Below are 24,448 nucleotides of genomic sequence, written 5' to 3' on the forward strand. Positions count from 1 at the left end.
CAACACAAAACTGTTTAATATTTATTAAATGACACAAAATACCTAGATAACAGACTCACTCTCTGAAAGGACATGTATTTACATTATTTACCAACTTTAAGAAAGACTCTCTGTATCCATATCAGACTTGTTATGAAACATTAAAAAGGTTTTGCTGCTTTTTGCATCGAAGGATGCAATGATGACACATGCCCTGTTTGCAAGTCTGCATAAACTATAACTTTTTGATGCAGTGAAAAAGCACATTTTTTTTTTTAGTTCTGGTAGCCGAGTGAAGAGGCTTCTGAAAAGTAACAGGGTTAGGTTTTTTTTTCCCCACTCCAGACATATTCTGAAGAACTGTTATACAAAAAGTATATTACATTTTTGAATGCTGCTGTACTCTTACAATTTTAGTGTAACTTTTCAAAGAAAATATTATTCCTACTGTATGAAGTCACTAAAAAAAAACAAAGTGGTATCTGAACCACTAGATGCACCATTAGATGCACTTTTGTTTCTTTAAAAAAAGAAAAAGACATTAGGGCAAATGATATGCTTAGGAAAAAACAAAAGTCTGAATGATAAAAAAAAAAGAGCAGAGACCAAAATATGAAGCACAGCTAAAGCAACTTAACAATTTGCTAGTTTTTTTTTTTTTTCTTTTTTTATTAACTGTTTACTTTGGCACCTTTGTGTAAACTATAGAACAAAATGTTTACAACACATTTGCAATTACAGCATTTAAACAAAATGGTCACTTTTTAAGCCAGCCAAGACAAAAAAAATAGTCCATTTATGGGTATAAAGATTAAAAAAACCTAAAATATATATTTCTAAGAATAAACTGCAATTTCTTATGAACAAGGTGCTATAAACTGCATGCAAGAGTCAAGATTAAAAATGTGTGGCCAAACAGACAAGCTGTGTTATAGCCAGATGAACTGTGGTCCAAGCCCACTCCTATTTTTATTTTTTTTTTTCATATAGAGATATATATGGCTCAATAGGCAGGCACGTGATCCCAGCAAGAAGTTGTAGAGTTATACGGCTGGACAAGAAATCTTGGCTGCAGCTTTGTCATTAACCAGGAATGAGTGAGACCTTAGCAGAAGAGATGAACAAGTTCTTGGGGAAAAGCTGTGAAGATCCAGCAATGAGAAGCCTTCTCCCCTCCCCTCTCTCACCCCTTCGCTCAGCCTAGCCAGTATTCTCAAAATCCATTCTTCGGGTTGCTTTAACTAGGTTGCCACTCAGGGTCTGCCTCAGATCATGGAAGTCTCATGAGAGTTGAGGACATTTTTCTATGTACTAATTTTTGCATTTAAGTTACTGAAAAGGATGGGATAAAAATTAATTAAGCCTTTGTACCTTTCTGATTGGTTTGACTGAACGCAACACACTTGTCTGATGAGGGAGGATTTTACCAGAGCAGACGTTTTTAACATGTGGTGGTGTTTGATTTGCTACAACTGATTGAATGGAACCAGTTCAATGTCGATTTCATCGTCTCCTGTCTCACTAAGAGAGAAGTTTTATGCTCCTTCTCCAAAAACCTTTTTAAAAGGAATCTTTTATTGGCTAAAGATACAAAACACATACAAGAAAAAGGAACACTGAATGGAAAATACAGAAGGTTTTTTTTTTTTTGGGGGGGGGGGGGGGGGGGGCAGGGAATGACATGTTTTCCTCCCCAGTGGATGTCTATTCGAACTAATACTTAAAGATTTGCCTCTGTTTGCTGGAGCAATCTTCAAGTTGCTTACCAAATAATTGTATTAGCATTTATTACAGAGGCAAGGGTGGTCCTGGATACCTACCAGAAGTTATGCTGCAATAGTGTCAGAAGATAAGGTACATTTTCTGCAGATCATATAAGGAGCTGTATGACAGTTAGTGGAGGGTGACAGCAAGTAATTTAGTGGGAGAAAAAAACAACAATCATCTGCTTCATCTGACAACTGAGGACTGCATACAAAAGAGCTTGAGCAAAACACAGCTGGAGAAAACATGGAATTAAACAATGGACCAAAAAAGCAGCAAGGATGGGATGTGTCAAATGCAAAACAGACACGCACGCACACACTCCCCCTCTCACACATACACACCCCTGAATGTGGTATCACAGTGATAAAAAGTTATAGATCCTAGATAGCTAAGTTACACTGTCACTAAAAAAAGTATCATCTTGCTTTCAAGAAATATCTGGTATTCTCCAGGACTATCAGTGCCTGAAAGAGGATGAGGTTTTTCACTGTACTTTGCAACACAGCTGATTGTAGGTCTAAAGCTTGGCTGGGTAAGGAAGAACTGTTATGTGGAGGAGTTACCTTTTCTGCTGACACTTTTTTTTCCCCATGTATTCCTGGCATACACTGCTATAGCAATAAAAAACGCATTCTGTTGAAAAAAGCTCTACATTCAAGTGACTTAATTCTCCCATGTCTTATCAAGATGCAAAGAATGCTTTCTGGTCATCTAAGAAAATGTTTTAGATGCCTCGTAGCAATACTCAACTATCTTTCTGTATGAGAGGTAGGCTTCTGGGTTCTAGGAGGCCTGCCACATCTAGGGCTGAGTTCTTAAAGCTTTAAGTTAAAGCAATCCAAAGCAGGGCAGTCTTGTAAGCACCCTGTCTAAACCTTGAGGTTTGTTCAAGTTCAGAATGTTGCAAAGCAAGTATTAAAATTAGTTTGTAACTTTTGTTCTTATAGCTGTACCACAAGAACAGTGTGGCTTTTCATAAATACCTTTAAATAGATTCTCTTTTGTAGAGTATTGCTGCCAAGAGGTGAAGGCCTCCTACCCATGACTAGTAAAAACTGTCACTTTTGTTTCCATTATGGCTGTTTTATGCTTAAAATTCCCGAAGGTGAACACCAAGTCTTACAGGCAAGCCATATAAATATAAACCTAAACTTGTTTTGTTGTAGCAGTTATTTAAGAATGGTATTTGTATATATAATATATATGCCCACACTGCAACCTTTATACATCATTTTTATATTGGTATCATTTTTATCTTAATTGCAACCAAGAATATATTCCACTAGATCAGCAATAAGCATAGCTTGGCTTATTCCCCATTTCCCCTCCCTCGAGAAAAATCCAGGTGTGGGTATCAACCAGATCAATGGTATGTTGCTAACTGAAATGCATTCTGTACAGTAAATTAAAAGTTTGCATGCAGTTTAAGCATTTTAAAGGCTATTTTCTTACATTAACTAACCTTCTGTTTCCATTTAAAGGCATCAAAGACATCTGTCTTATCAAGGGACTCCTCTTCAGACCCAGAGACAAATGGAATCACGAAGACCAGATACTTTCTTGCAGCTTTCTGCACATCTTACTAAATAACATGCAAAGAGTTCAACAGCATTCTTCTTAAAATGTAAATAGTACTCTTTAAATGGGCATGTTAACCACTGAAAGAAGTCGTCCACTCTACTATACTTCTCCATTACACTGCTTTCATTCAGTCATCGGTAGTATAAAAAGTCAATTAACGGGATCAACAGGCTAGTTTATCCACTGGCAATTGCGTATGACACCAAGTGTGCAGTAAAACAAAGGCCAACATATGTTTATGCAATATAGTTGTACTGATTTGGGTTTTCTTTATCTCTTTCCATGTAGTCCCTGTCAATTAAGGATTCTATTCTCTTCTTAAGGTCAGCAGGCTGTAAAATAAAGCAGATGTCAGTATTATGATTTTGTGGTCAATGTTTCTCTAATTCTTTCTATTTAAGCCAAATACGATGCTGTTCAAAATGACTAAGGAAACAAATATCATCACTTAAATCCCTTAGAGCATTAAAGATCCTTAAATTTTCAGTGTATAACTGACTGAAGAGAAAGTTACAAAATTAGCTTGTTACTTGCAACTAAGCATAGTCTTTTTACAGCAGGGAAAGATATCTGCTGCTGTTTAAACTGAACTCTACTACGAACAACCACAATTCATACATTTCATACCAAAGCGGTTTTATTTGTGACTTTTACCTAGATGGTGTAAGTCATTTTATCTTGATGCAAATAAGTTTTGCAAGAGTTTGGGTGCCCTAAGACTTTGTTCAGTGAAGAACTTATATCAAACGTCTCAAGATGGAGGAGTGGGGAAAAGCAAGCTCAGCTACAGCTTATGTAAAACTTACAGGCCTGCAGTAGCTGAACATGTTAACAAAACAGAGTAACATGGCAATACCTTTAATTTTAAATTCCCATTGATAGAATGCACTGTATATTTGAACTCAAACACAGATACATCACTGTCTATTTGAAAATCCATTTGGCATTTGTACACAATAAGCTATTCATTCATATATTGCAACTATGGGCTGCTTTAGCTTTGAGACATTCACAAATACTTAATTTTCATTCCATAGATATTTGTATATATCAACTAATATAATCTGTCTAGGAAAAACATTGTACATTTATTGGCTACTAATTTATTAAAAATTGTCAACCAAATTAAGTCAAGAATCAAAAACACTTCTGTATATCTGAACCATTTTTCTCTCACCCCTAAAACAGCATTGCCAGAAAACATAAGCAATGCAAGAACATCCATGTGTAAACATAGACAGCTTAGCTTCCAATTAGTACTAGCAAACTCACAGTTCTGAGAACCATTATTAATATGTTTTATTAACTTACCAAAAGCCAGAGGCAATATTCAGATAAATGAATGAATGCAACTGGCACTTAAAAAAATTTCTGAAATTAAGTATTTGTCTCTCCTAACAGTTAAAAAAAAGGCACACTTTAGACAGAAACACTGTTTAACTGAGGACAGGCCAGGGAACGTAACAAGTAGTAACACATTTTTAAAGAAAAAAATCAGTACTACACCTTTACTGGGAATTTAAGCTGGTTGTAGACCTCTGACACAAGCAAGTTATGACTCAACGTTTTGCGCATCTTCATGATTCGTACAATTGCGGCGTCAATCTGGTATTGCCGGTCCTGGAATACTCTCTCTGTAGTGCTTGCCTGTTCCTCTACCTGATGGATCCATTTAAAAGAGTTTTAAAGAGAATACTAGAACTGTTGAATCAATTCATCTTCATATCTAGGACAATTCTTAGTTTATGACAATAAAAGGTTTACTGTCATATATTTGACATAAATCCTTTAAAGACGAAACTCTGCTCTTAAGAAGAACTTGCACAAGGGATGGTAAATTCACTGAATTGGTTTCTATGTTCACAAATCAGTAAAGCCCTAGAGAATGATTAAGGGTGAAAAAGAACAGTTACTAATTGGAACTTTTGCTAATCAACCTCATTTATAGAGCATCATTGGTATCTAAGTTAGTCTGGAAGCTCACATTTAAATCCTCATTGCTATGTTTGTGCTAACATCCACAATATACGTGCATGTTTCACACAGATACCAGTATGTACGTTACAACTGAGAGGGAAAAAAGCTTGTAAACGGGCAGGCAACAAGATACCTAACCAAGAATCAAAACCCCACAGCATTAAACACAAAACAAAAAACCAATCAAACAAACAACAAAAATACCGTTTCTTTCATCTGAATTTGGTTGATTTTTATCCTGAAGAGCTTATGTCTGAAATCATCATTGCATGTGAATTTATCACCGTCTTCAACGTCTTTTCCTTTGGGGCTTTTAGTCAGTACTCTGGCTTTGCCACAAGCCAGAGACTGAAGTGTCCTTCTCAGCTCTCCATCCTCTATAGCAGAAACAAGTTGTTTAGTATTTTTAGTCAAGAACACTTGGAAGTACTCAGTTGTTTTCAACACCAACCTATCCCAGTGGCTTGCTTTATCTCCTCTAAACTGAACTCCTCTCCTTCATTAAACATGAGCAGCACCAGTGTCTGGAACAAGGAGACCTGAAGTTCTTTTTTCCCCTGTCACAGGGAAAACAACAGACATCAGTAGGGTGTTTTTTCAGGGGAGAAAAAACGATGAAGTCACTGTTCTATGTCAATTCTATATCAATTATTTCACTTAAAGGATGCAGTTGCTCCTTTATTCATTAGGGAATATAAAAGAATAAAAGTTACTGGTCACCTTTTGTTTTTAAAATGAAATGCAGACTAAGATAGAGGTTAGAAGGTTAAACTACCAAATACCAAATTTGCTAAGGTATACATCTACTTGAGACAAATTCAAATCCATCAAGCGCTTAAAATCACAGTTTGAAAGACCTCTAATCCAAAGTGTAACACGTGCATTAGTTAAAAATACAGCATCAGCAACCATAGGATCTTTGCAATAACCATGTTTGATATTTCCTGTTTTATCATTAACATTGTTATGAAAAATACAACTAACTGGTAACATTCCTGGATTCCAAGATAAATTTTCTTGAAATATATTCATGACCATGAAGAAATGCTGAAGGGAAACAGAAGCTCTCTAAAACTGACATTTTGGAACTGACAAAGCAACACAAATAAGAGAAACAAGACTCACCTCTTTAAATTCTGCTTTTAGTACACAGTGACCTAGTGTTGATTGCCACTGAAGTTTCCTACCACTGTGTTTTCCTAAATAAAAGGTCTTGAAAATCTCCTGCAGTTTTACCATCTAAAAATGGAAGAAAAACAAAAAAGCACATACCAATACACAATTTCTACTTTAAAAGCATCCCTTCGTACTCCACAATCAAACTACGTAGCAGTTGATGATAAAACCAAGTTGCAGTTGGTATCAAGATGCATTACTATTAGGCTGCTATTTGGTGTAACATGACTCTATTCATTACCTCTGGGGGTAGGTGGACCTCCATAGGCACATAAGTTGGCCAATAACCCATAGTCAAGATATTCACTGTTAGTTCAATGTTGCCAGGTACATTCTGATTTTGCATATACTGCAGAAAGAAAACAAATTGAAATACACGAGTGTTTATTAAACACATTTCAGGTAGAACTGAAAAGCTACCTAGAGCAGACATTAGAGCACAGAAGGCAAGTAACCTTGTGATGCCTTTGTTATGTAAAATGTGAGCTACATACAAGAAAATTAGGATAAGAAAAAGCACTTTCAGGTGTTTTAAAGGTGTTTTTCAGGAAGAAAACAGGAAAAGAAGTGCTTTAGCAAGCTGATGTGAAGATGTACCTAGTTATATCCTATAACTAGATGTACTTATAAGTAGGTACATCTTCACATCACAATTCATGTAAGATACATCAATTGAAGAAATTAAGTTGCACTTCACTTGTAGTCAAACAGTTACAGGACTGCTGTAATTGATGTCCAAAAGCATTGTCTGAGAAGCATCGTTACTTGCCTAAATGACTAAATTTATGAGCCAGTCCCATCAGAATATAGTGCTACTAACTGGTGTTGAAATGTTTTAGAAGTTTACAATTCTCCTTTTATTGTTTTCTTTCCTTTTTTTTTTTTGTTTAAAGCTTCTTGTTCCAGGAAAACAACTAATAAATGCAGCATTTTTTTCTAAAAGTAGAGAAACAAATTAAGAAAACTCTCACTGATTTTCAGTGAGGGCTTTTGCCCACTCCCTTTGAAAGGGATCACTAACAAAGCCCTTTTCTCTGTAGTGAAAGAACATTACAGACTAGAATAATTCAAAAGGAGTTTAAATCAATTACAATAGAAATGTTTACAACTGAAGACATCCTGCACTCTCTTATTAGCCTTTTTGAAAATAACTCATTCACAAACCAAGCAAGTGAAGGAGCCATGGCAGGCTTTCCAGCATTACCTGTTTAAATTGTATCATTATGTCTTTTGAAAGCTCCATATCTTTAAACATTCCTTCAAGTTTGCTGGTGAAAGCAGCTCCACATTCTATAAAAAAGAAAATTTCATTCTTTAAAAAAAGATCAACAACATAGAGTATTTATTGTAAGTATTAGAATGCACTTGGAAGCAAGACCACCTATTTCAGTAAATGTCCAGCAAATAAAGACCCGGACTTAATTATGAAACGTAATAAGGTTATAAACAAGAGGGGGAAAAGTGTTTTTAATGTGGCAGCTATTTTGCAACCTATTTTTTTCCCCCGTGTGGACATGACTATTCTTCCTAGGAATCCACCGGCAGCTTGTCACTCAGACTTTGATCTTAATCTTAATGAGCCGCCTACCAAACCCTCTCTTGATGGTGGAACAGCACTGAGCTCTAAAAATCTTGCTCCTACCACCCAAAGAAGCCATACTACGAAGCAATGAAGACCAGACTACAAGACTGCTAACTGGCAGCTTCATGGTTCAGACCTTATACAGAGTAAATTGCAAGAGGAAAAGTCACCCTCAAGTTCTCTGAATACATCACTGATTTATTCTGCAGGGAACATCAACTCTATCCCACAGGCCACGAGACACAGTGAACTTTAAACTGCTGGGTTTTGGCTATTTCTGCTATAGTTACTAAAATAAAAGCAAACGATTCTCCCCAAAAAACACCAGTCACTCAAGAATTGCATGCAAAGATTTTTGGCCTCATGTAAAGCATGAAATACAAACAGCACTTCTGGGAGGTCTCATTAAAATGACTGTTTTCAAAAGGAAGCTGGAAAAGGGAGAGAGATTTACCATGTTTGAGTTTGGAAAGCATAGATTTTTCAGCATCGACTGATGCACTCTTCCCAACTAATAGCCTCTTCGCTAGATCTTTTTTATAAAAGGCCTCAAACACATCTTTTCCTGTAACAGATGAGATTTGACAGTGATCACAAGTCATTGGGAGCTTTTAAACATTACTGATATTAAGGGGCCCAATTCAAAATTCAGTAAAGCTAGCAAGGACCTTCACGTTAAGATTTAAACAGAGTTGGAGTCAGGTCTCATTACAGGCATTTTAATAAATACTAGTTAAACAGCACTGCACCAGCAAACTGCATGTACAGAGAATGAATGCTTAAAAATGTAGAAAGATCGCAAAAGTGAATTCAAAGTACTTTTATGTTGCTGATTAAACAACTGTATCCACACACAAAAACATCACTTACCATATATGAATCTAAATATGATCATAATTTTATCCAGCATTTTTTCAAGTTCTTCATCGGTAGCTTCTTTGTTGCCTGCACGGAGCTTTGAATCTACATATTTAGCTAAAAGAATGTTAAGGTATAACAAGTTTATCATATGCCTAGTAGCACAATGGAAACAACGATGCACTTGTTTTTAAATTTAATATTGTTAAAATCTTTTTATTGTTAAAATCTAAATTGTTTAAATCACCTGCATAACAAGGCACAGAAGATACCACAATTTGAGGATGTAGTGTATGTTGTATCTCAACACACAATTCCGTATCACACCACATCTGTTTAAGCTGCATCAGCAACCCCCTCCTGTCCCCCCACCCAAATTCTCACATAGGAAGAGACCAAATGAAAATACCTATGAGTTCAGCTGGCTTATTTGGTCTTTTATTAATGAATGTTTCAAAGGCTTCTTTCATGGCATTTACAAACTTCTCATTCTTGAGAAAGCAAACATCAATAATATGGTCAACTTTATCTTTAAAATCAAGCAGTTCTTGGACCATGGTTTTGTCTTTTTCTGGATTAATTACTATTGTGCTACCAAATGCCTGAAAAATAAAACATGTCTTTCAATTAGTCTGAACAATGAATTTAAATGAAAACACTTTTAAAACTTAAGTTATCTTTGTAATGTTTTGGTTTTGATATTCCTATTAGTTCCACTAACACAACAGAAGTAACAGCATTATAAAGGAATTATATGTCGTCATTCTCAGACCGTGTATGTTGATTCAAAACCAAACTGTCAATAGATAAACAAATTTAGAACTTTTTTCTGACAAGAAATTTCAGAATGGAGATGATAGAAGTGTTTTGTCATTATCAAAACACATATTGGAAAAAATATAGTTGTCTCCCACAACTAGCTATAAACAAGGTAACTCCAAATTTATTTTGGAGTTTATTTGGAGTTCAAATTTATTTGGAGTTCAATAATTCAGTTGAACAATTTGCTATTTTCTTCAACAAGACCTGAACAGTTACTGTACTTTTCCCAGTAGAGTTTCAAAGGCTGTTAATATTTGCTTATAAGCATGTAATGATTTCTTACAAAAATGCAATAGTTTTTAGAGATGACTTAAATATCTGTGTATAAAACCCAATCAATACCAGAATTCTAGAAATGGTACCTTTATGTACTCAATCCAGTGTTGTAAGAGAACTTGCACTCCACCTCTCACACGACTAAATAACTGATACAGAAGAGACAGGTCTTGAATTCGATTTTCATCAAGAAGGTGATTTAAACCTGCAAATGAGAGAATTTCAGTAAAAATTGAAAACATACAGCGATCCCCAGAGAGCACAGCATATTACTACAGTAAGGGACCTCTTCAATACTAGCATTTCTTATCAATCTGTTAGGTTGTATTTTTTTTAATTGGAATGCTACCCGATTTAACAGAAATCCAGTGAAATGTAGAAGAGCTATCTGGACTGGTTCTTAGGCTACTTTACATAACATGTTAATCACAACACCTTTGCTTACTTCTGCTCTACTCTGCCCTAAAAATTTGAGAGGTCTATGCTCTATGGATCAGAAGGAAAGGTCCTCTGGCAATACAGAGCTCTAAGTCTCAATTCCAGCTGAAAAAATGCATTTTACAGATGTCTGAAGGCAAGCAACTTCAAGAAATATCTTCACCTTCCGCTTTTTTTAACTTTCTGGCAGAAGGCCTGATACTCTAGAGCAAGGTTCTAAAAAGTACATGGGTAAATATTGCCAACCTGATACTCCTCTCAATAAACAGTCTGTTCCAGATGTGCAGGAAGATGCTCACATACTAACCAGATTGTGGACAAAACAGATAAGAATTTGATCATTTTATTATCCAACTTTTGCTACACCCATATTTATCTCCAGACTATCCCTCAGAGTAACAAATGGTCACTAACTCCACAGAGACTGTTGAAGAGCTGAGGTTAATGTACATCACTGCTCAAATTTCACATTTTTTTATTTTTTAAATAAAAAAAACAGCTTTATTTTACAAACAGCAAGCAATCAGTGTTTCTCTTTTCCGGTGCAGCCAGAATTCAAAGGCTTTTCCCTTACCTCTAAGTCTTCAGAATGCTACTCAACACATTGAGCTGAAGAGTCCCCTATTCTAGTTTTCAGTTTGCTTTGTTATATAACTGAAGACACCACTGTGGCTTCTTACCTCTGACAAGGAGAATGGTACTTGCCCTCTTGCAAAATGGTCAGTGCTATTTCATGAACTGAGTAGCAAAGGGCATTAAAGAATGATGTAGCTTGTGTCATCCCCCAGCACCTGAATCTGTCACTTTCTTTTTCAGCAGAGGAATTGAAAGCCCCGAAGCAGTAATTAGAAACATTTCTATAAAGAAGAAAGATTACCTTTCTGAAGAATTGCTGTTAAATGTTCACCTAGAAGTTGCTTTTCTACAGTTGCAATTAGTGGCTTCCTATAGAAAAAATGTTTAGAATTACTTTTCCTTTTTCCAGTATTGACAGTTTTAATTATTTTGAGATTACACTAACTACAATCAGCATTGGGAGTGCTCTAATTATCTGTGGCCAAAGACGTAAATGAGTATACACATTTGTCCTTTTTTCAACCTGATTTTGTGGAAATCCTGACTCCAAGTAGAAAAGACTGAAGAGTAAAATTAGTCAATTTTCCACACCCCATTAAGAATATGTAAATATTAACAGCCTTTTACTTGAGAATTCTCTATCCTCTGTCCTATTTTTTTCAGGTAGTATGACAGCTGATTATTTGCATTTCAGGAAGATGTTTGGACGGGGAGTGGCAGCCTGTATTTCTAAATAGAGATGCCCAACAATGTTTATGTCAAAGCAGTGACTTACAAGAAAAGGCTATCAGCTGTGTGAACCAAGACAGTACTTCATCATAACCAAGGAATTTTGGGAAATAAGAAGCATTTGATGATTGTTTAATAACTGAAATAAACTGTAGCTATTAGATGGCTCTCAACAAGAGAGCCAAACCACTAATGATACAAAGCAAAGAGAGATTACACTTACTGTGTACTCTGATCTAAGTAAGTGATTATCCTGTCTGCTTCTTCTTCCAAGCGCTTGTTGACATGGTGAAGATATTCTGGAACCTGAAAATGCCAGAGTAGTTTTGTATGTTTTAAAAATCAAAAGAGAAAAAAATGACAATGCTGGCTGACAGCTCCAGCAGCTCCAGTTTAAAGCACAAATCATTACACTGTGAATGAAGGAAGCCTCATCTGAATTTGCTTTCTCAGAGTACTATAAAACATACAAGACACATTATTGCCCAGTACACTATTTAGTGCAACAGACTAGTTCCTCTCCTTGAGAAGTGTCCCGTCATTAGGCATAAAAAAATAATTGAAAATTCAAAATACCTCTCTTTCCTGCATAAGCCTCTGGCCCTCTGCTGCATACAAGCGGTTAGTCTCTTCCAAGAATCTATGTTCGAAAGAATCTTGATATATCTAGGGAAATAACACAACAACAATCCAGGGTAAAGCTTAATGAGCACTAAATAAGAATAAGCTGGTTTATTGGTTGAAAGCTGAAACAAGCTTACTCACCTGCAAGTCAGAAAGCATGCTTAAAAGGCTTCGCAGTAAGCTCCTATCAATAGCCTCACCATTTCTTTCCCTCTCAATGAGTAGAAGAATGCCATCAATAGTTTTGTTCTGAACCTTCTGATCACTTATTATATGAGTTCTGAACAATTCTAGCCCCATATCCCTAAAAAGAAAATAAAAACTATTTAATATATTGCATAAGAATCAGCCCCAAATATTAATAAAATTTGATCTAGATCAAACAGAGCCCAATAAATTACATGCATTCTCTGAATTCCTCACTCCTTTATCCCCAAATGACTCATGATGAACAAGCACATACATACTAAAATAAGCCATGACAAAGCACCAACTCTAAGTTACAGATTTTAAAGACCAACACGTTTTTTTTAAATAACCCCCTAACTTTTGCAGTATTTTTCAGTTGACAGGCTGATTGAAACTAAACAAACAATAGCTTTCAACTAGAAAAGGAGAATGCCATTCTGGGCCCCAATTCCAAGTTTAAACTGTTGGACAATATTCCTTTTAGTCCACCACTTACTGATCTAAGTGTGTTAGGCAGACATCAGAAGATCTCAGTGATTTGAAAGAGAAGGATCTCTATGGCAAAGTAATCCAGGTAGCTTAGCACCCAGTGAAGAGCCAAATGTTGTATGGCAAAGGCACTGTAGGGCATTTGCTAATTACTAAAATCGGGCTGGGGAAGGAGGGGTTGTGTTCATAAGAAAACTACTTGCTCTTATTTTTAGGTAACTTTTCCCCTTCAAAAACGTTCAAAGAACTTCAAATACTATGCATGTTACTGTTACACTACTAAAGGCAATAACTGGACAACCCAAACCCTGGCACTTCAGTTGTTGAACATGTCCTCTCCTTTTACTGTGCAAACTGGAGGCTGATATATATTTAGCTGAGATTTGCTATCACAGTTCTAGAAGAATCCTACAATTCATGGTAAGTACATTAAAAATGTGACCCCCCTTTGCAATAAGCAGGTACATATTCACCATCTAATTTACAGGTCACTAGAACGCAGCTAGTAAGATAACATGGGATAATTTAAATAGTCCCCTCACAATTTTATCCTTTGTGCCCTTACCAAATAGATGGCAGCATTGAATTCTGAAGTACGTAAGTTCGATCCAAGAACAAAAAGATACTTCTAATCATAATCTGGTATGAGAAGAAGAAAAAAAGCCACAATCATTTTACTCTTGAAACTGAAGAGCAAAACAAATTATGCTTGACAACAACAAAAAAATTCCAGTGACAGGCTTTAGGCAGTGCTTTGTTATTTATTTAAAACACTCCTCCAATTACGGTGAGCTGCTCAGTCAACATTTAGCATTTTTCTCTAGAAAAAAAATAGCTCCTTTCATAACAGGTATGAACAGAAAAAAGGTTGCATAAGAACAACTGTTCAGAAGTGGTGTACCCCCACCCAGCCCCAAGGTCAGACCAATGTGTTAAAAAAAATATACTACATTATTTTCATGGCTTAATTTCTAACGTACCAGATATGGTTGTATTTCACAAAGAAGCCTTATTAAATTTAAGACAACATTTCAGAAGCACAGTGTGTTTGTAAAGGAACAGAATTAAGTAAAGTATCAGCTGGACTAGTGAACTGTTTTTCTTTAAAAGGAAAAAAAAACACTTACCATTTGTCTGCAGTGGTCTTGCCAGCATTTGTCTATTTTCTTTAGAAAAAGAACACTATCCAATGAATCCATGAAGAAATCATTAAGAAAATTATGATTAACAGGCAGCACTAACGGCGAAATGAACCAGCATTTTGTTTTATTTAAAAGACACTTAACATACAGCACAACGAACTCACCTACTCCCAAACAAGACCACTTAATTTCTTCCAACTTGTTTAGTTTTAATGAGGGTCCTGGCGTAAACAAGGTGTTCTCAATAATGACAAACAAAAACAATTTGAACTATTTAAAAAAAAGGAAATACACTTCTGAATGCTTTGTCCAATGCTCCATCCTGGCAGGGGCTTGCATGGGAAACAAGCAAACCTCAAAACCCAACAATTCACAATATGTCTAACAGCCTGCCACTACATAGATTCTGTAATTTCATGTCATGTTAAGAGAGAACCTTAAGAGAAAAACTTTGTTTGCAAATTTTGACTTGTACTCAGTTCACAGGGTAATTCTGGTACTAATTAACATCCACTTTACAAGATCTCATTCTGATGCAACTCCAAACTTTTCTAGATACACCATTTTGATCCTCAGAACTGGTACCATCGTACATTTCCAGTCCACTAGCACTTTTCCAAATAGAAAAAAAGGAACTAGTTCCAAAATTTTTCTGTTTACCCAAGCACGGCAGGTTTGGTACTTGATGCAGCCAACACAGCCGTTTTTAAGCCTTACTTTATGAGCTTCTCCAAGATGTCAAAACGTATCATAAATACCAAGAACATTTTCTCATGAAGTTATCACACGATTACAGATAAAGGAACTAGCAGTGTTCTTTGTGAGGTCCCCAAAAAAATGGAAACAGACCCAGTTATGCAAAAAATAGGAATTCAAATCACCATGGCCTAATGTCACGAACTAGTGAAAGAAATCGATCGCCACATGCTGGCAGGTAAAAACATTCTGGCTTGTCAACAGCTTAATAAAAAGGATATTCTCTGAATTGGTGAATTTGTGCTTTAATGTGGTCTTCACAGATCTGTCTCAACTGCTTGTACAAGTTTGCAGAAATCTTGTAGGAGCAGAGATTTTCAACAGCCTGAAGTAAAGAGAAACAGATACTAAGCAGTCTGCTTATAGTCTGACATGTGGTTTTACAAGGAAAGAAAGAGATGTGGAATTCTTCTGCTTCTCATTCAAAAGTTACCTGCTTTTAATTGTAACACTTAACAGCTGCATGCAAGAGAGAGACATGACACTAACAGCAATATGCGACAAAATGAGAGCCATGCCCTGAACAGCTTAGAACATGAGGGCTTATTAATTTCAGCTGGAGTATCAATAGCTAATAAGGAACACAAAGAACAAGGATGTTGGTTTAGTACATTCAAGCAGCTTGCTGTGTTTCATACTTCAAAGCAGACACTAAGGTCCTCATTTTATCAGCTGCCGTGCTCTGCAAGTCACACCAATATTGGTTAAAAAAACACACTGCTTGTCCTTTCCTTGATTAAAATTCCCCTTACCCACAAAACTAAGTGTGTGTGTCCCTTTACCCATTGGCTATATTTAGTTTGAATTTAGTTTTTGGTAGTATAACTACATTCCAGGTGTTTACAGTGGCAAACGTTCTAGATCACAATCAAGTACTACAAGATTTGTGCCTGTGCTTCATAGCAAGAAAAGTTTAATGAGGACTTGTCTTAGGAGACTGATCACGGAAACAAGCATTCTACAGTCCATAAGCACAATGAAGACTTTTCCAAAATGTATGCCTATTGCCCAGATTTGGCAAGAAACAGAGCAATTCTAACTCCTTGAGATACAAAGTCACAATGTGTGTATATTCTGGAAAACATCTGTACAAACAAGAGAGGAAAAACATATATGGCTTTCAACCAATGCTTCCTGATCTTATTTGTTTTCTTAATGGAAAGTGCTTTAGTTGCCAGTACAACCAACTCATAGGATCAAAGTACTGGAAAATCAAGTTTGCTCCCCAGCAACCATGGGCAGCCAGGCAGTGAAAACAGTTCAGATGTGTACAGAGCATCCCTATTCCATTACACTGAAGTCCCCACATCCCCAAATACTTCCTGACAGTGCACATAGAAGCCATCAGCTTCTCACAGTTAACAGCCACCACTGCAAGCACAGCAATAATCGAAACAGCTAAACCAGTCATCGTTCCTGGGGTGGAAGCACCAGCTTGCTTGCAAGTGCACTACAGCTAATGTGGGCTCTATGACAGAGAGGTTGAATCAAAAGAAAACAAAACCCCAGCCAACACAACCAAAAAAGAAAACTAAACCTGCATAAGCTTATTCTCATAAAAAGACAGGTACAGCAAGAGAGTGAGTACACCAATTAACACTAAAGCAGCATCTCTGAACACTGACCTACACAAATACAAACCAGGTATGTGACGTATGAATCATGATTAGGAAAGCCAGAAATTGATTGTCACCATACACAGACATGAAAGTATACAGACCTTAATAGCTGGAAATGGCAGTAAAATTCAACTCTCAGCCTTAACACTTAAGAAAACCCAAACAAATACAAAGATGCAATAGGAGGAGATAATCTACTTCATGGTTCTTTAAACACCAAGTTTAGAGAGGCTGATTAGACCTGTAGTAAGTGCAATAAACAGACTTCTCCCACTTATTTTGGAGAAGAAACAGAGCTGGAAAGACAAATGCTGTCGACTTGTTAGTCACCTGCATAATCCCGCTTAGACTCACTTCTAACTAGCAGCCTGACACCAGCAGCCATTTCGCTGTACTTCATCACTAAAAACTACTGGTCAGCTCCCCCATCTCAACAGCTCATGTAAAGCTGCGCTTTTGCGTCTGTGTATCAGAAACTCCTATATGTTAAACACCAAGTATGTGCTAGAATCTGAGTGCTTGAACAACAGGTACAAAGCTTCTGCATCCTCATTGAGAACATCTGTAAAAATGTTTTAGTTTGTGAATTCTGCTCAACTTACTGGCATTATTATGTTAATTTTTAAGAGGGCAAACTTTCCAAGGACACAAACAAAACTTTAAGATTTGCTCTGTGGAGCGAAACAATATTGCAATGTTATGTGCAGCAAATTTAACTACTGGTGCTACAAAACAATAGTTGTATTATAGAGAGAAAATTCCTGGTAACTTTAGGAGCTACAGTTCAAAAAATTGCTTTGTTCAGAATTAGTGGAATATAACATTTTGGCCAGGGCATCGGTGTCTTAAAGATGGTCAGAACACCTGAAAGCAAAGTGTTGTACTTCTTTTGTGTAACATATTTTTTTAATTTTTAATTGCAGCATCCACACCAGGGTCTCTGTTAGGAAAAAACTGGAAAGGGCTCTGATGAGAGAACAACAGAATTTCCCAGAAGTACTTACATCTGTGATTGATTAGAAAAGGAAAACTAACAATGGATCTAGTACCAAAGACCTAGATGATTTCTTCCTGGTACTACAAGAAGGAAACTTGTTTTGATAAAGAAGCTGTCAATTCTGTAGCACTTCAGCTGATCACAGATGTGTATTATTTCTCTTGCTGGGGTAGGTGGCGAACAACATAAGTAATAAAGTTATGGCCCACAAAGAAATAAAGCCTCAAAATGTTTGCTCAGAGAGGTTTTCCAACACAGACAACAGTTAAACCAAATTCAAATTTAACTCAATTATCAAGTATGTTATTTTGAGGTGTGCAGCAAGAACTTTTGCAGGTTATTTTGCAATTACCCTCTGTGCTTGGATAATGGCGTCTGCCATGGCATATTTGGAACCAGATCCATTTACCAAACAGCTGTTCAGAAACGACATTAGTTAAGTAAGCATTTAAAAACGCTGATTGCTATTCTTATTTTTAAATGAAGACATTATTAGATTTATAAAAAGAATACAAAGATTTCATACTAGATTGCACTCTATTCTCTTAAAACCTAGCTACATTATTATAATGTTAACAGAGATTTAGAAAAAAATCTTATCCTTTTGTTTTCTGAGCATAAACACCATTAAAAAGCAAGGCTGTGGTAAAACTGAACAGAAATTTTTCATTGCTAATTTTGTAGCAGAGGCAAAGTTTTCAATACAACTTTGCATCTTTAAACAATCTTGAATATCCTCAAGTACTTGATTAACTTATTTGCTCTGCTGATCAGTGTACAGTGAGTTGTTTAAAATACCAGCCAATATAGTGTATTGTAATTTATTAATTTCATCAGGTTTTGCAGAATTAACAATACTGTAGTTACTTCAACAACACCATATATCATCTTGACCAACTGTTAGAAAAAGCTATTTTTAAATTAATTGAACATTATAAAGAATTATCATAACCTCAAAAATGCACTGGACCAAGGAACTCGACCAGTTAGGTTCCAGGTTCTACAAGGAATGGCAATTTATCTTTCCCTAAATCTGACCCCAAACCTTGTGCAAACAGGATTTTTCTCCCTAACTTTTCACAGAAATTAAGTATAACCAAATGGGAATTTATTTTTTTTTTATGGAAAGGGGAGGGAATGGGGAAGAAGAGACACTAAAAACAGACAGAGAAGGATTTATATATACACATGGAGAAACCAACCAACGAGGTAATAAAAACTTTAGGAGTAATTAGAGTGCTTCCTTATACCCAGCTAGAGCAGCATGGCTACTACACCACTAAAACCACAAGCACTAGGATGTTAGGAGGGGGCAGGTGAGGAGAAAGAGCTGAAAAAGCAGAAGTTGAGTTTACAGAAAAACATGTTAGGAAATGCAGTTCGAGTGTGATCACTTCCTAAAACGTCTAGGGCAAAGCAATCAAAGCTGTTGCTGGAAATAAATGAGTTTTAATTCTCAATTAAGACATAATGCTCAATGATAAGCAACTGCAATCAAACCAACATAATACAATGGTATTCTATTTACTTTTTAAGGGGCAAACAAAAAGTTTCAGTGTTTAAATGAATTACTTATAACCCTCAATCACAGATACTGTCTTGAGACAAAGGATTATATCTTTAAATCATCTTTTTCATACCTAAACACCACCGTCTTAGGATTTCACATTTCTCCTTCAGCAGCTACACACCATAAACCCTCAAACAGTAAAGGAAATACAGCCCCTTGCCTTATTTAATTCTTGTCAAGTGTTGCAAGGGAAACCACACCTTGGATTATGTTGTGGCAAGTAAAAAAAATTTGTTCAATGTTAGGTCTCCTGAGATTTGTGTTGATCAATTTCAGATTCGAGAAACTGTTCTATGAAAAGATTTCGAGTGAGAATATCAACCAAAATATCATATTCCTAACACTGTCTCAAAATTGTTTTAAATAAAAAACCCAAATCACCAAAACCCCACCCCACCACTTGTACTTAAAGCGCTTACCTGATAGAGCTCCTCTAAATTGTACTTAATTGAAGTACTGTTCTGGATAGCTTCTACAGCCTCTTTCAGTTTTTGCCAGGTTTCATCTGTGTAGTTTTCGGGCAATTTGGGTTTATCTTGAAAAGAAATTATTTTATAGAATTTGAGAAAGTATTAAGTAAAACATTTTACCTTTTACAGAAAGACATAGCTCAGAGAAGACATAGGCTGATGCTCTAGGTTGTACTTAGACATTAGTGTAAAAGCAGTACCTTATGTTTGAAATGATATCACACCGTAAAAATTCAGCATTATTCTTCACATAACACATCACAACATCAGTAGCCCAAATTGTATGTGTGATTTATTAAAAAATAAAAATCACAATGTGTCATACATGAGCAGCTTAATTAGTAGAAACCCTAAAACCCAGCAAAACAGACCTGCATCTTCATTACACTCCCTTTTTGTACAAGGACATCACAGATAAGAGTAAAAAACTGAACATTAAAGCTGAAAATGATGGATTAACAGCTGTGTATAGATTATTTCTTATCAAGTTCATTAATTCTACTCTGTATTAGCACTTGGAAAGAAACCCCAAGACACATACACGGAAATACTTTATTATAAAGTAAGGCTTTATAGTCACAAGGAAAACCTTCCAATTCTGAACTAATCCATTTATACGTCTCGTGGGTTTGGCCAGTGAATATTTGTGAGTGAAGCCCTCTTTTAATGTTCATACAGCTCAAGCTTTGCAGATTTGATGCTTTCCATTAAGTTTCTCCCATTTAAAAAAGGCTGAGAAAGATTAGCCAAGTCACACACCCAGAAAACTGTAACTATTTTAAAACTGTGTGCTCTCAAGCTAGTTAAAACAACCCTTTTTGTTGTAACACACAAGTTCTCAAATGGAAGCAGGAGGAGGAGAAACATAAGGAAGTCACATGCACATCCATGCCACCAACAAGTGGAACTGATCCAGAGTATTCGCTCTATTTAAATGGACTTCTGCAAACCCAAAGGTAAAAAAACAAAGCTTTTTGATTTCTTTTGAAAAAAATAATAAAAGCAAAACAACCCCACTTCTCTCTTTTTGTTTTTCCTCATACATTTCCCTACAGTATTGGCAATATCTCAACATTGCTGTGCTGTAAGAATCTATAGGGACAACTCATACGAGCAGGACTTGCCCACTTTCGCTAGAAAGAAACGAGTACACTACTCAGCAGTAAATACCAAGATTTGGGGTTTTGGGAAGTTGTAAAGGATGTTATTGCTATCACACACAAAAGCACACCGAGACTATTGTTCAGTTTAGCATCTGAGAGTAAATAAAAAGCAAAGCTGGCAGCTTCTCAAAACATCCTTTTAAAGCCAGCAACTAGAATACCAATTCCTAAGCAATGAGAATTGCAGCACCATGCAATCTATGACATTTAGCTAGTATTTTGAACAGAAAAAGCCGACTTTCCTTAAAGATAACAACAGGGTACATGCAGCAGAAGAGTGACATTTCTTTTTCACCATCGTGCATCACAAATATAAATTTTCAAACAGCCAAACTAAACAACGACAATGTGACCAGGGGAAATGGGTGGAGAAGATTCTTGAGGATTACAAGGCCCTCAAAACAAAAAGTTACACTGGAACACTACAGTGACTAAAATGATCCTGATCCTTACCTCCTGGGATATCTCTACAGCACATCTGCATCAGTTGTGTATTTCAAAATTAGTTTTAATCTTAATATCCTTAAGCCCCTCTACCCCTACACTCAAACACATTAGGAAAAAGAAGTTTCTTTCTTGATTTGTTTTTAATCAGACTGTTGTAAAAGACTGCAAGAGGCAGGAAGGAAACAAAAAAATCTCACAATTTACCCATCTTTATAGGATAAAGACTACAGAGTTTTAGCTAAGCTGTCTACACCTACTGTAATTTTGTTTACTAGAATATTATGCAGCACTGCAGCAGAAAGTTTCATCTCCCTGCTTCAGCTGGTCTCAAGTAACAACGCTGGAGAAGCTCAAACATGTTTGTTGGGAAACTGTAAAATAATGTAAACTTGAAGAAAGAGCACATCCAGAGAGAGAAAAGACATTAAAAAGCTAAACAATAAGAGCTGAAGCAAGGATATTGTGCGGAAAGCATCCAACAAAAATCTGACCTTCTTTGAATGTAAGTGGGGGAAGCAGAAAGAAAATCTGCCATGATAGCCTGATAATCACCTTAGTTTCAACATTTAAAGCTAAGCACAGGCAGAATAACCAACAAACAGACAAAATGGATAGGGGCAAGACATAGATTCAGGTCCAATTTAAAAAAAAAAAAGGCCGTGAAATGTTAAAAGTTTAACAAAAGCAATTTACACTCTTATGTAGTAAAATATTTTGTTTAACAGGCAGGTTAAGGCCTTCTCCCCGACAGCGTGAAAGCAGCCTGAAAAATAATCCTAAACTGGGAAGACTAGCTCAGGATGTGTGCATGACTGGGCAAGTATGCATGATAAATATTATTGCCCCCTTCACGTAAGTTTAGAAACGTTTACCACAGAAAAGCATTTCCTGTAAAACCTGGAGCTATTTGAAAGCCAACCGGTTTTCATGTTGAAAACAAAACAGAGAGCTGAGAGGCAGCTCCGCACGGGTGGTGAGGAATTATGGCCTGTTACCTTTAAAGTTCTTGATCACTAATTTCTTAGCGGACCCAGGTTTACTGTTGGCGAAACTGGAAACGGTAGAGGAGGCAGCTTTGGTCAGGCCATTTGCGTGGTGCCCTACAGCCACTGAAGAAATTAAAAGGCTTTTATTTTTGAGCTGCTGTTGGTGCTGCTGTTGAGAAGAGGCAGCAGGAGAGGAGGAGGAAGACGACTCTTCAGCCATCTTCACATCGAGTCCAATAAAATCCAAGGAGTCCTCAAAGCGCAGCTTCTTCTGGAGGTGATGGTTGGAGGAGGCAACCCCTGAGGAGCACGAGGAGGCAGTAATGACAGCGGAAGATGAGGAGGAGTTGGTTTTGGAAGGAGAAGAGGAGCAGGAGGAAATAGAATCAAATTCTTCTCTTTCAGAGTTGCTGTTGCTACTGTTATTTAACTTTCTCTTCTTGCAGGAGGAGCTGCTGCTGCTATTACCATCAGTGGCAGGTCTGACCTCCTGAGCTGCAGCTGGGGGGTTGGGGGAAGAGAAACCTGTGGGAAACATGAACACACAGAAGTGAACAGGCTGTGGGGCATCAAATCCTTGTGATGTGACAAAGAGGGGGAGAGAGTTTTAGGGTCAGTCGCCGGGGTCTCTTCAAGGAGTCTTTTAATTCCTCTCTCCTCCTCTTATCAGCGGAGTCCTTCCGTGCTCCCCCTCCTTCGCCGCCTTCTTCCTCGGAGCGATCGCCCTGTCTCCCCTCTCGCCCCTTTATCGCTTCGCTTCTCCTCACAGTTTGCCTCCGTTTTCCTGCCGGCACTCCCTTCTCAAGGGAGTGTGTCCGCTCCTGCCTCTTGCGGCCCACCGTCTTCTCCCGGTCCTTCTCTCCGGCACCCCCGCCTCCCCCGGGCCGCCTGCTCCCCGAGCTCTGCCTCGCGCTCCCCTGCCGCCTCCTCTCCGCCGAGCAGCCCCGGGGAAGGCTGAGCGCGGCTCCTCACGCCGGGCCTCCAGCCCCTCGCGCCTCCCTCTCCCGCTCCGCCGCCCAGCCGACTCCTTTTCCCCGCAGCCCGGCTCCGCTCGGGCTGCCCCCCTGCCCCTCTCTGCGGGCTGCTGGCTCTGCCTGGGGCGGGCGGCCCGGCACGGGGCTTGTTATTGTCAATACACGGCAGAGAGGGAGCCTAAAGATGGCGGCACATCCGCTCGCGCTGCATGCTGGGGCGGGGACGCCCGGAAGCGCGGCAGGGCGTCCCGGGGATGCGGCGGGCCCCGCCCCGGCCCCGCAGGCCGCACCTCGACCCTATAGGCCCGGCCCCACCGGAGCGCATCCCCCACGCGTCCGCTCCCGCCGCCCTCCCACCGCCCTCTGACCCACCGGAAGCGATCATGCTGGCCGGCCGCGCGTGGCGGGAGCGGGCGGGGGGCGGGGCGGGGCCGCGACTCCCTCAGGCGGTCCCGGGGGGCGGGGCCGCGGCGCTGAGGGGCGGGGGGGGGGGGCCCGAGGGGGCTCCGTGGAGGCCCTGCCCGGCGGGACCGCAGTTCCTGTCCTTAAACGTGGCCGCGCGAACTGAGCTACCGCGTGCGGCTCTTCTGGGCGCTCACGGGCCCGTCCCGGCGGGCGGGCGATGTGGGGTGCTCCGGGTTTTGGGGGAGCTCCGGCGGTGACGGGGCGCCGCGGGTGGAGTTTCGCTGGGTTTCAAACTGCCGGCGCGGCTGCGGGGGGTGCTGGCTCGGCAGAGTGCTCGTCAAGACTGCTCTGGGGAGCGCGGGAGACAAGTTGGGACGGCCTGTCAAGGCGGCGGGCTCCTGCTCGCGCCCAAGTGAGTGTGTGAGCTCGGATACCACAGCCCTTTCCTGTCCCTTTTTTAACTATTAGTGTGTTCCTGACTCTGTATTTTACAATAGGAATAAATGATACCATGTAAAACAGCTGGATTTTACTTTGTATAGCTGCATTGCCATTGTATTAGGTTCCAATTAGCAGCTATAGTAGCAAAGTTCATTAATTCCTTTGGTATGGAAAAATAACTCAGTAGTTATCATAAACGATGACCTTTTGTCTTCTTTATGCCTGTGGTAACATTTCCGTTGCTCTAAAACGAAATTGGGCTGTTGTCTGTGTGTATGTCTGTATGCTTTTATAGCAGTCAGCTGCATAAAGAGCAAAACCATTCGCGTCTGCTCCTCACAGAGATAAAGAACAATACTTTTTTCATTTTGTGTTTAGCATCATTAGTTATGACGGGCTGATGTTCATAGCTATG

The 24,448-nt window shown here is 38.4% G+C and overlaps 1 protein-coding gene across 1 annotated transcript; it reads right to left on the reverse strand.

Annotated features, from left to right (window-relative positions):
* CUL4B (cullin 4B) lies at positions 1–23,568 on the reverse strand. The gene is made up of 20 exons (XM_083797733.1): positions 22,223–23,568; positions 19,567–19,682; positions 15,183–15,286; positions 14,191–14,260; positions 13,629–13,702; positions 12,527–12,689; positions 12,338–12,427; positions 11,985–12,067; positions 11,334–11,401; positions 10,105–10,223; positions 9,330–9,522; positions 8,933–9,037; positions 8,517–8,627; positions 7,685–7,770; positions 6,722–6,829; positions 6,430–6,543; positions 5,756–5,861; positions 5,509–5,681; positions 4,834–4,986; positions 1–3,659 (listed from the first exon to the last, which is right to left on the reverse strand). The coding sequence occupies exons 1-20, from the start codon at positions 22,749–22,751 to the stop codon at positions 3,564–3,566; spliced, it is 2,661 nt and encodes an 886-aa protein (XP_083653859.1). The 5' UTR covers positions 22,752–23,568; the 3' UTR covers positions 1–3,563.
* Positions 23,569–24,448: the final 880 nt, after the last annotated feature.

Source organism: Anser anser (assembly GCF_964211835.1).
Source record: "Anser anser genome assembly, chromosome: 13".
Lineage (NCBI taxonomy): Eukaryota > Metazoa > Chordata > Aves > Anseriformes > Anatidae > Anser > Anser anser.

What these genes read in the sequence shown, in the direction of transcription:
- CUL4B (XM_083797733.1), bottom strand. Translation starts at nt 22,751, where the DNA reads ATGTTTCCCACAGGTTTCTCTTCCCCCAACCCCCCAGCTGCAGCTCAG. An exon ending in GCATGCTTTCTGACTTGCAG is followed by an intron (nt 12,428 to 12,526) that starts GTGAGTAAGCTT and finishes TTATTTCCCTAG; the next exon opens with ATATATCAAGATTCTTTCGA. An exon ending in CATATTTAGATTCATATATG is followed by an intron (nt 8,628 to 8,932) that starts GTAAGTGATGTT and finishes CATCTGTTACAG; the next exon opens with GAAAAGATGTGTTTGAGGCC.